The 12,142-nt window shown below is 36.7% G+C and overlaps 1 protein-coding gene across 2 annotated transcripts in view; it reads right to left on the reverse strand.

Moving 5' to 3' along the window:
• The window catches only part of rbms2b (RNA binding motif, single stranded interacting protein 2b), a 28,944-nt gene extending 18,355 nt beyond the window's left edge, over positions 1–10,589 (reverse strand). Inside the window, exons 1-2 of one of the 2 annotated variants that reach the window (XM_056268044.1) lie at positions 10,417–10,589; positions 1,320–1,489 (exon numbers count right to left, since the gene is read on the reverse strand). In XM_056268044.1, coding sequence (XP_056124019.1) covers positions 1,320–1,489; positions 10,417–10,563 — 317 coding nt within the window. In that variant the 5' untranslated portion in view covers positions 10,564–10,589. The remainder of the gene's footprint in view (positions 1–1,319; positions 1,490–10,416) is intronic. The other variant, XM_056268043.1, reaches the window with a different exon arrangement.
• Positions 10,590–12,142: the final 1,553 nt, after the last annotated feature.

Here is a 12,142-nt window from a genome sequence, read left to right on the forward strand (position 1 = left end):
CATCAAATTGGGCATCAAAGATATTGAGTTGCTTACTTTTGCTCTGGCAATAGGATACAAAAACAAAAAAATTGAAAACATTTTTACATAATAAACTAATACATTTGGAGTTATAGTAATATTTAATATTTTTGAATGACTTTTATTTTTAAATGTAAAGTTTTTATTTGAATTTTAGTTTTAGTAATTTTTTATGTGCTTTTGCCATTTTTAGATGTTTTTATATATTTCTGTTAAGCTTTAGTCAGTTTTAGTCATTTCAGTTTAAACTTATTTCAGTTAGTTTTCAAGCCAACATTTCAAATTTTATATTTATATTTTATTTTACCAAAAATCCTTTTTCAATAGTTTTAGTTAACAATTATATTACACTGCATTGCAGTTTACCAACATATTTACAAATACATAATACAAATATCACAAAAAAAGCCTCTTTTTTTATTGCTGTCTTAACCTTTTAAGTAAAAACAAACTATTTTAAATGTACTTAGTGATTAAGAAAATCAAATCAAACCCCTAAAACACAAAATTAGTAGTAATGCAATGCAGTAATGACAGAAAGTACTGTGTTATTAAATGGATGAAAACAAAAAAATGTGTGCATACTTCGGAACATCTAGGTGGTAGAAGCAAAAGCAATGATCTCTCTTCAAACCCTTCCTTACTTTTATCAACCCTAAAAGGAAGTGAGGCGCAGGCAGGGAAACAGGCGAGGAGAGGGAACCGTTATGCCTAGCTGTTGGAAACACTGCAGTCGGTCAACAAAAAAAGAGCTTTGTTTGAAACCCAAACCTCTGTTGAGTTTGTGTCATTACATTCCACCAAAATGACCTCTAACATGAAAGCAAGGATCTAATGTGAAAAAGTGACAAGAGATTTATTTGAAAAGATGAATTCCCTATCTACCAACAAAACACATGGAATGAGAACCAATCCCAAGATGAAAAACCAGCACCCCTCAGGCATTGCACCAAAATGTTATAAAAATATCAAAAACGTTTCATGAATAGAAATGTGTGATTTACACAGCATCTACTAAATCAAGATGCTGCATAAGGCTATCCAAAAACACTTTTAAGTAATTCGCATTCATTTCAACATGATCTGCCAGCATTGCATTTCTAACCTTCTTGTGAAGGGTCAAACCAGGACGCTCAAACTCTACCACACACCCCTGTTTTTCAATGCATTTTCTGGACTTATTATACACTCTGAGCTCCTCTTCAACTGCTTATTATGAACCTGACCTTACTTGCCTTCACCATACCTAATCCGGAATTAATTTCCAAGCGAAACAAGGATCGCTAAAGGACACTCACGGTTGACAGAGTTTGACAAGGTCCTGGTCTGTGGTTCCTGGATGGAGACCACGGATGTACAGGTTGGTTTTGCTCAGCTGGTCTCCAGCAATGCTGCTTCCATTACTGCTGGTGGTGGTGGTGTTGGGACTGGGTGGTGCCATCTGCTGGGTGGAGGATGCATACGCCTGCTGTGAAAACAGAGATAAGATACAATACAACGCTATTAGATTACAATTCCAAAGAGCTTTCCTTTAGTTTTAAAATGAAAGTGTTATAATTTCCCCTGTGACTTTTAAAGGAAGTAGTGAGTCATTTATATATTCTTCTTCTAATAATTAGTGACTCAGTCTTGCCATGCAAAGTAAAACACTGCAATATCAAAATGGCGCTATAGATTAACAGGAATATTTCCCCACATACTTAACCTTTAAAGAATTAAAAGAAAAAGAACACACCTTTAAAGAAAATTATATCATTTCAAACCCATATGCTTTCCATGCAACACAAAATGAAAGATTTAATGCTTTTCCATGCAACAAAAATCCTTCATAGTAACAAAAAGGATCAATAAAAATAGTCCATACGATTTATGAATTCATCATTTACTGTTAATTCCCCTCCAGTGAACCTTTCCAGTGAAAAAACATTTTGTCTGGACCATTGAATCAGTGAGCTAAACTAGACCGGATCAGTCTGATTCACAAACTGGTTCAAAGTTAACCGGCTGCATTCCGAAATCACATACTTCCCTACTACAGTAAAAGTAGGTGAATAACAGTATGTGACAAATGAACTTTGTCTGAATTCACAGTACTCATAAAAGAGTAGGCAAAAAGGACCCGGATGATTTCCGGAGAGATTCTGAAGTGTGCATACGATGGACATTTTACCATCTAATGAGGTCGCGGGAGAGGATTTGTGAATGGTAGTGAAGCGACGCAACTGATGCTGATAGATCACATGATAATGACAACATAGCGAATGTATACGTCCAGATTACATTCATACTATATAGAACATACTTTTTTGGTAGGTGTAAAGTAATTATTTATTCAAAATAAATACTTACTCTAGAGAGTATGCGATTTCGGACGCAGCCCAAGTCTCAAAAGAACAGTTCATTCACGAATCCCACGAATGATTTGGTTCTCAAGTTAAAGCTATCGTAAGGCTCCAGAAGACTAGGAATATAATAAAAGAATGGTGTACAGGTTTGTAACGACATGAGGATGAGTAAATAATGACAGAATGTTCCTTTTTAGGTGAACTATTCCTTTAAAATTTGTATTTTGTTTACAAAAACAAGCAGATTCGGAAAAAGAACATGCCTCGATTGTTGTTGTCCAAAGCCTGGGGCTTTCCCTCTCCTGAGAGGTTCTGTTAGTTTTCTAATTAACTCCTCATCAGTCAGAGGGGCAGGCAAAGATGAAGTATTTCATTAGTCAAGCCTGTGAAATCAAATCTCAGACAGGGAACAATGGGCCAGTTTAATACATGCCACAAGTTCACTGGTTTGGCTGAGATTGTTGGAAAAAATGGAGAGGGGCACATTCAGAAGTGCCCACACAAACACTATGTCATATATAGGACTCTTGTCTTTTGCTCTCCTCTTGAGCCGGTTGAACTTAGTTATAGAAGCCTGTCTAATTGAGATCTGAGCTTGTTAGCGTTGAGCGCTAATCCCTCTCATGTGCTGTGTGCAGTCAGAAAGCACTGTCTCATTAGGACCGCTCTACTCGGCTAACTCTGCCTCTGCCTGGGAAAACAGATGACTGAACCACTGCCCCCCACTAAGCCCATCTGCCCTGCAACGCTGTTCAAGGTTGAGCAGTGCCGCACACCTAACAACACTCGTCTTCCCCACACAAACACTACACGACATGCTAAAAATAACAACCCCCCCACTAATGACATAAATCCAGCTAGACGTGTTGTTCAAATCAAGCCATTTTACTTCTAAATTTCAGATGTTCCATTTTCTTACCTAAAAAATCTGTTTTTTTTATGATACACATGTTTATGTGCATTTTTTTTAAATTAGATAATTTCTATATAATAACCCTACCCCTAAAAGGAAACTTTAATATTTTTTTTCCTCCTTAGCATTTTTAGATGTAAAAATCACACACACACACACACACACTGAAGATTCAGATGTGCCATTATTTATATTTTAAAGTATATTCAAATAGAAAATAGTAATTTCAAATTGTAATAATATTTCACCATATTACTGTTTTTACTGTAAATGCAGAATAAGAGACTTATTTCAAAAGTTTTTAAAATTTGATCCCAAACTGGTAGTGTTCATAAAACTATAGCCCATTAAATTGTACTTTCATTGACAATTAATAAGTAACGTTACAAAAATACGTGTAATTGTATCATTCATGGGTCATTTTATGCTTGCATTCCGAGAAGGAAAAGTAAGCTATGCATTTTAAAAGGGCTTGTTTAACTCTATTTGCATGCCTTGTATACCTCTCATGACTTCTCATTACCCATATGGACTCAACACAAACAGCTCCCATTCAACTACATAGTTAACCTACAGCTTTAATTCTTGTTCATGCAAAGCATGTGATATATTAGCTGAAGACATTCCTCCGAGTCCACAACCGTGCTGACAGTGATTCATGCATCACGACCATCCTCACATGCTCCATCTGCTGCGACTGCTCCGTTTGCTTCAGATCGTACCTGAATGCAGAACAAATCCTTGTCAACAACTAATCAATACCAGCAAACCTGCCCTTGAACATCTCAGTTGCACTATAATGAAACCCGAGAGTTTCCCCTTATTTGCACTTGAAGACAGCACTGCAGTGGAAGCGCCTCTTCATTTCCATAGATATGCGCAGTGTGGTAATGAGAGCGTGGCGGGGTTTGCACCTCTCTTGATTACTCCATTGCAGTGCCACTAGGGCAGACTCTTGGGAAGGCTTGCAGAAATAGAGGTCACAGGAGGCAGTGAGCAGCTCGGAAGGGTTAGCAGGGGATCTGGCTCTAAAGGGCTGGTACCAGGTGTGAATGGAAATAAATGGTCTGTCTACCACTCCAACCTGCATAGGTTACAGTATTGTGATTTGGTTTTGGTGGGGAAAATAGGACATTTAATGACCTATCAACACACATTGCAGCATAACGCCGTCTGCAGTAGCATGTGCAAATCATTTCATTTTATGTGGTTATTGTTTGAAATGAGGTGATACAATGCCAGTCTAATGGTTGTACTTTTGTTTAATACTTTTGAGATTAATAAAACAAAATAAAAGGTAAATTTTTTATTTTTGGTTTTCAATTTCTAAAAATACATAATAATATCATATTATACAGTAGTGGTCAAAAGTGATGTCCGGCCTAGGAAAATTGACATTATCACTCTTTATTCAAATTATTAAAAATGTGTTAAAAATGTTGTAAGCATATTGCAGTTGTGCTTGAAGTAAATTGTTTTATTTGTGATAACGCTGTGAAACATGACAAAATTTGTCCAGGCTGTCAAACAAAGAAATTATGAATACATGTAAAAGCAAGAGAGAACCAAAAAAAAAGCTTCTTTTTTGTTTTTTGTTTTTGCATGGTAAAACAAAACCTGTAGCTGTAGTTTACCCCTTTTTTGCCAAATAATTTAACAAGGTGTTTTTTTGTTCTTCCCTCACATTTAATTTTTTTTTAAATATAATATAATTTCCCATATTTTGATGGTTTAATCAAACCTGTCGGGTCATTGAAAACAAATACCCAAACCATTCCCTTTACGGACATCACTTTTAGACACTATACTGTAGATATTGGTGTAATGCAATATGTCATTTTTTATTTTTAGTGTATAGTAAGTCAAATTACTCTGTAGTCTGGGAAATTACATATTAGAGTCTGGATTATGATTGAATAGAAATATTCAAAAGTGTGTTGGCCTAATGATACAGTACATAATGTTTCAAAAATAAACTAAACTAAAGATAAAAGTAACTAAAAATACTTAGATTACTGATCTATTGATTATTGGCATAAGAATATTGATACGGTATTGTAAGGTAAAATATACTTTTGTCCCTCAATCCCATTTCCCAGAGATATGAATAGAGACATGGTTTCTAAATCACATATATTGCAATTCGTGTGAAATATGGAATTTTTCACCCAAATATGCTTTGAAAATCCCTCAGTTCTCCACCCTTTTCAAGCTACACTCACAAATCAGGATTACATCTTGTATTACAATTTTCTCACCCTCTCTGTCTGCATATCTTTTGGCTGATCAAAAATGTCAGAATTTGGTAAGAAAGAAATGTAACAAATAACTTAAACCACATCTAGTAACCCAGGATCCATGCAATGTTTGAGATGGGAATTCCAGGAATTCTAGGTCATTTATCTGAGCAATCTGCATCCCTGCCAAGAGTGCGGGAAGGAGGGGAATGACTCTCCGTCTAGGCTGCTTGGTTTTCAAAACTGTGTCTTTCAGCAGCGATCCATCCCGAGAAGGAGAATTTCTAAGTGCGTGCGTGTGAGTGAACACACATTTCTGTGTCGGTACCAAGAGAAACAGACTCTACATGTACTACTGAGTGATTCAAATATTTTTGTAGAATCACAACAAAATTTTTACAATTTAAAACTTTACAAAGGTTAAAAGTCAAAGTTTCCAATTTAAAGTATTAAATACTTAAATACTAAATAAAAAGTATTAAAAGGGCTTGTGACTAAAACTTGTAATTCGATTGGACCCTCAAAGTGCTGCACGAATTTTGGACCGTCTCTGCTTGTTTGCAATGCAAGGGTAAATAAAGAACTAGTTTTTTGAACAAGTGCAGCATTTTCTCTACTCAAGAAACAATATATATATATAAAGGCTAATATTTTATGTATTTGAGAAGCGGAGTGCCTAAGTCTAGCATTTGTCATCAATTCAAACTGTCTTAAATAGCCTGTAGCACTTTATCTTTAATAACATGAGACTTTGGCCAAATGGCAGGAAACACCGAGTGCCCAGATAACCACAGTAAACTTTAACAACCTGTAAGTTGATGAAAACGTAATGCGATGCACTTCCTGCCCCAAATACGGACGTTCTAATGACGGACACAACATGTATGTCCTACATTTGCTGGTCAAAAACCTAAATTTGAGCTTGATTTTGGTAAAATGATAATAATGAGTGTCTGACCATATATAAAGCCACAATATCAACTTTACAACAACACAGTGTTTTATCATTATTTAAAAAAAATACAGTGTTTTTTTTTTCATTTCCTGAAAAGTAGCGTTTTTGGAGATACAAGGTTTCCACCCAACAGCAAAGATAAGAAGCTCTTTTTGCAGCCACAGTCTGATCTCATTGTTCCTCACTAGATGTTCAATAAAAATCTCTTAACTTAACATTCAAAACTGAGTGGTTCGCCTAAAAGCCTTTGTCATTAACTGAAAGGTCACAGAATAATCGGAAGACTCTAATGAGCTTCATATATTCATATTGTGTAAAATGATTATTTGCAACATTTCGCCGTCCCACAGAGTGTCATTTTCCAGTGGATTTTCTTCCACCAGAGCTGACAGCAATTCTGTGAGTCAGTGCAGCAGTGCTTAGCAGACCTGCAGGGCTTAGGAAGCCTATCTAAGTTTGGGGCACTTAAGGAGGAAATTAGAGACCAGTGGCTGCACACTCGTACTATCCAAAAACTCTGGAAATATTAATGTCCCTTGATAACTCATAGGCACTCAGACTGTGGAAATAGTGATTTTCTGCAGAGCTTATTCACATCAAGCACAAAAATTCACATTGAACACGAGTGAAGTTTGTTTTATTAATATGTATATCTTGTATTAAAGTAGGTGAAGTTCCATTGCCAAAATTATTAACTTGCATTTAAATCTTGGATTAGGTTAAAAATCTGCGTACAATTGTTATGCTCAGGGTCAAACCGACCCTAATTGAATTCACCAAAAATCAGTACATCAAAAAAAAAAAAAAAATACAAATTCCATAAACTGGAATATTATTAATAGTATTGTAACTGTTTAAAAAAAAAACAAAAAAACATTTTAAACAGAAGAAGTGTGGAAAAGCGCTTCTTCTGTGTACTTTCCTGAAGATCAAACAGAGCATGCTAAGGTCTTGGTTTAGATTTCCAGCAAACTGAACATGCATGAACATATAAAATTGTACAGTTCAGATAAAAGAGTCTACCAAATGCATAAATATAAAAACCCTTAGAGAGAAATTACATACCAAAATTCATTTTAAAAAAAAAACTTTTATTTCAGGTATATGCAGAAGCCTTATTTAACAATTTCAAATTGACCCGCAAACATCAAAATCTTAATAGATAATTTGTGTGCACTTTCCACAACACAGTGGAGTGTCGACACTTTGCAGGCATGTTCAGGAAAGTCACAAAATTTCAAGACAAACATTATAGGTTAACCAGTTTTTCAGACAAATCGAAAAATCTAAATTTGACCCACATGCGAATGACCAGAGTGCATTTGATTAGCTTTTTCGTTCCGTTCGTGGTATGAACAGACCTCTCAATGACCACACTGCAGTATCACTGCAGAGATCCTGTTTGGTAGTTTTACCCACACATGACATTCTCCCTCTGCATTTTTACATAGCTACAGCAAAAATCAATATAGAGGGCTCCCTCAGCTTCACAATACACTATGGCCAGGACTCTTCCAACACATTCCAAGTGGGACCTCACGGGTCTGAAATTGTTGTCCAAACTGAACTTGTCATCCTCCTTTTTGGCTCACATTGGCAGCCACAACAGCCTTCCGAACTCAACTGATAGGGCTGCCTCTAGGCTTTTGGCCAATAGCCCCTACTCATACCCAATACTGTTTCATCCAGTCCGTTCCAGCATGTGAAGAGGCAATCTGATTCTGACATCACCAGGTTATTTTTCCAATGCAAGCAGATGCCCTAACTAAAATTCTGCCTAAAACGGCTTCCAAAAACACCGTCTACCATATTCACCGGCATCCCTGGGGTGATACATGGCATTATATCTATATATTCGATGCCAACATACAACCTTTCAGTGATGTCTCTTTATGGCCGAGGGACAAGGAGCTCACCTGCCCAACACAGCTTCTTTCTTTCTAGCTACTACCTACACTTCCTCCCCCAGCACTCTGTAAGCACGACCTGCTGTGCGAGTTATTGAGAAGAGATGCACCATGGGCTCGGACACCTGCCTGCTCACCGGCTGGGCTGGTGGCAGTCAGTCAGTTCATGGTTTTCTAGAGCAACACTTATAAGTGTTTATTTTGAAAAAATGAGCCCACGGTTAGCTCTAATAACAAAATGACAATGGGGTCAAAGTCTTTGGTTAAATATGTAGTGAATCTCCATTGCATGGTCTTCTCTTATTTCTTCATAAACGACAAGGTAATATAAAATCAGTGAGCCGGGTCGGACAACTACTTGCATCTATGCGTTCTTGGATTCTGTCGTGATCATGGGCGTGAAGCTAAAATAACATTTAGAGAGCCAAGCTGGATCAGATCACAGGGTGTATGCTTATGACACTGTTAATGAGTAGATGGACCATCATACTCAATATCACCTTCAAAAGAACTGCTTCCCATTCATCTACTCTCCCTGGTAAAAGGTTATCAGGCAATAATTCATAAAATTATCAACACGTTAATAGTCTTTCTTTCCTTTGTGCTGTCCTTTTATTGCAATGTTAATTTTCATACATCTATGATAATGACCTTGTAAAAGCATTAAAGATTGCAGAAGATAAAGATGGGAGTCCTTTGAATAAAGCTGCAAGCAAGCACACTTGATTTACTCATCATGTTAAAAGTCGTAGACAACTATAAATGCATATACATGAACTGACTTGCAGAGAATCATCGCCATGTGTCCGGTAGAGATTGACTGGTTTAACCAAAATTTCTTATACAGATCAGTTTTGTATCAGTTATTAGGTCTTCAGAATCAGTCACAATTTGGTGGGTCTTAAAAGAATAGTAGAAGTGTACAGAATGGCATTGCATCACTGTGGGTTCAGCAGAAAACAACAACAGTGTTCAAAGGTAAAGTAACTTACTTTTATGTATAGTATTTGCATAAATATGCATACTTAAGCTCAACAAAAATTCATTCTTAAGTGGCATTTTGAGCAAAAAAAACGTGTTTTACAAAACTAGATTAAAAACTTAAATACAATAGTATTTAAAAATATTATTATTAATAAATATATTCATAATGCATGTTGTTTTTATTGATTAGAAGAATTATTTGTGTCTGAAATAAAATTATAATTAAAAATCGTTTCTGAATATGAGGACACTTAATCATAAAAACAATCAATAGGCCTACCATATCGGTCATAAATTGTTTATCTGTTGATAATATTCGTGTTTCTAATAACTCACTGCACGTAACATAAGTTAACCACTAACATAAGGTGGGCTATAGTCTATAGCCCACCTTATGTTGGACATGCGTTCATTTTGACAAATAAACTGCGTCATTAATATGTTAAAAAAGCTTTTCCTCCCCTCCTTATTCTAACCTTGTCTCCCCGAAAATAAATAGCCGATAATTCAAAGGCATCCTATGTCGGATCCATTGACTTTCTGTCTCTGCAAAGTCAATCCGAAACCTAATGTTTCCCGTCATAGTAGTGGGATTTATAGGGGTGGGGCGAATGACTCAACGTAAAACTTAAGTTAAACTAATTTTCTCTCCCCCCCTCAAACCATTTTCCTCAAGAATCCCAAATAATTGCCTCTATACTGATTTACTGCAACGAATCCACAATCATCGTGTCCCGACTCCCTATAAATAAGTAGCTATCCGTGAACATCTCGGACCGCAAGTTCAGTCTGTGACTTCTCAGCCAGCCAATTGAGTAGATCAATCTACATTAAGATGCCCGCTTTTAATACACCATAGTATCTTACTCAACAGCGGTATATTATCCGGCACGATCGCGCGATGATACACTTCAATATTTTCACGGTTCCACTTTCAAGGACACTGCAGCTCACACTCATGCAATTACACACACAACAGAGAGATACGCGACATAAATGAGCGTTTTCCACCGGCCTGAACGTCTGACGCCAACGCATTTGAACGGGGATTTACCTTTTTACTGGTTCTGCTGGTATAGCCGTTATATGGGTTGATTCCTGTCCTTGGCGGCACAGAGAGCAGCATTTTTACAGCAGCAGCAGCGCTGTGTCCGGAGCGCCTAGTGCAGCCAAAACACTCCGCTGACGTCACCGGGGACATTCAGCCTGCTGGAGTCTGTGGAAGAGATCGAGTCACACACACACACACTCTCTCTCTCTCTCTCTCTCTCTCTCTCTCTCTCTCTCTCTCTCTCTCTCTCTCTCTCTCTCTCTGCTGTTCAGCACACAGGAAGAAAAAACAGCAATACGCTTTTCTGTTTTAAATGGTATTGAAAGGTAGGCTATCTCTCTTATGACTAATAAGAGTTCTGATTTCATATTAACTTTTTTTTAAAATCCTAATGGGGAAAATCAACTGAAATACCTCTTCTTGAACGTGCTTGGGAACCTATGCTGAATTTTCCCAGCTGCACAAATTCTAGCATTAAATATTACTGGCCTAGTTATGCACATCTGGGAACAGTTAGACATTTAGGCTATATGGTCATGTAAATTCATGTATTCTTGTGACACTCAGTAAAAGCGATTTTACTAAGTTAAAATCTCAGTTTATATTTAAGTGTAAGCGATTGGTGCCTCACATCTAGGGTGCAGTAGGCTACACTATAAAAATAAAAAATTTGCCTACTTTAGGCTTAATGGGATAATATATGCAATTTTCATAGTATGTACAAATTTAAATTTGTGGAAGGAAAAATATTGTTAAATCTCATGGCAAAACTATTTTACGTTTTGGCAAATTGGTGACTAATTCATATGAATTAGTAAAATCTCTTTCATATGTTTTCATATGATCTGCTTACACCCCAGTGATGGGTATGTTAAGGGGTGGACCTTCATGCATAGTTTTTTCTAATTAATAATACCATTATGTATGATTCACCATGTACAAATTGGTGTACATGGTGTACAAATTGCCTTATCTAGTTAGTTTATCTGAGAACATGGTGGTTAAATTATGTTTAAAATAATTATCTTTTAATTTCGTGAAAACGGTTCAAGGATGTTCCCAGAAGTCTGCATAAATCTCATAATTCGTTATGCTTTTTTTTATCACTTGTGCATATTATGGTTAGGTTTGTACATAAGCATATTTATTTATGATATAGTTGAGTTTGATCAAACTCATCAAATGCATCCCATAATCCCTGTAAACACTGTCATTTTTATTGGGAATTTTTTACCACCACACCTGCCATTTAACCACTTTACAGTGTAGGCAAAGGAACACCATGTTGCCAGCAAAGCCCAAAAGACACTTAGGATCACGAGTCAGCCCACAGCAGACAGTCATACACCGCCAAGTCATCTCCACCAGCATCACAGAACAGCAGAGGAGCCGACAGTGTTTATCTGAAGTCAGATGAGTGCGGCTAATGTGGGAGGATAGTTGTTTATTAAAAGTCTGATTTCTTTGTTTGGCCACTGCAGATGAAATCTCTTTGCTTTTCTGTACCGCTCTCTGTCATGTTGCTTGTTTGTGTTTAGATAAGAGTTACATGCAGCATTCTTACGGTGTTGGTACTGTTTAATATGTAGAGACATGTTTATACGTTCTGTATTTTAATGATTAGAGCCTTGTTGGGCATTCTCAAAGAATTTCTAGAATCAAAACAGGACTGGAAATGTACATATCCATGTTCGGAAATGATTTATGGTTTGCCAAGATTTCGGTTTAG

This window comes from Rhinichthys klamathensis, unplaced genomic scaffold (assembly GCF_029890125.1).
Source record: "Rhinichthys klamathensis goyatoka isolate OS25496 unplaced genomic scaffold, OSU_Roscu_1.1 h1tg000269l_1, whole genome shotgun sequence".
NCBI classification, from domain to species: Eukaryota; Metazoa; Chordata; class Actinopteri; order Cypriniformes; family Leuciscidae; genus Rhinichthys; species Rhinichthys klamathensis.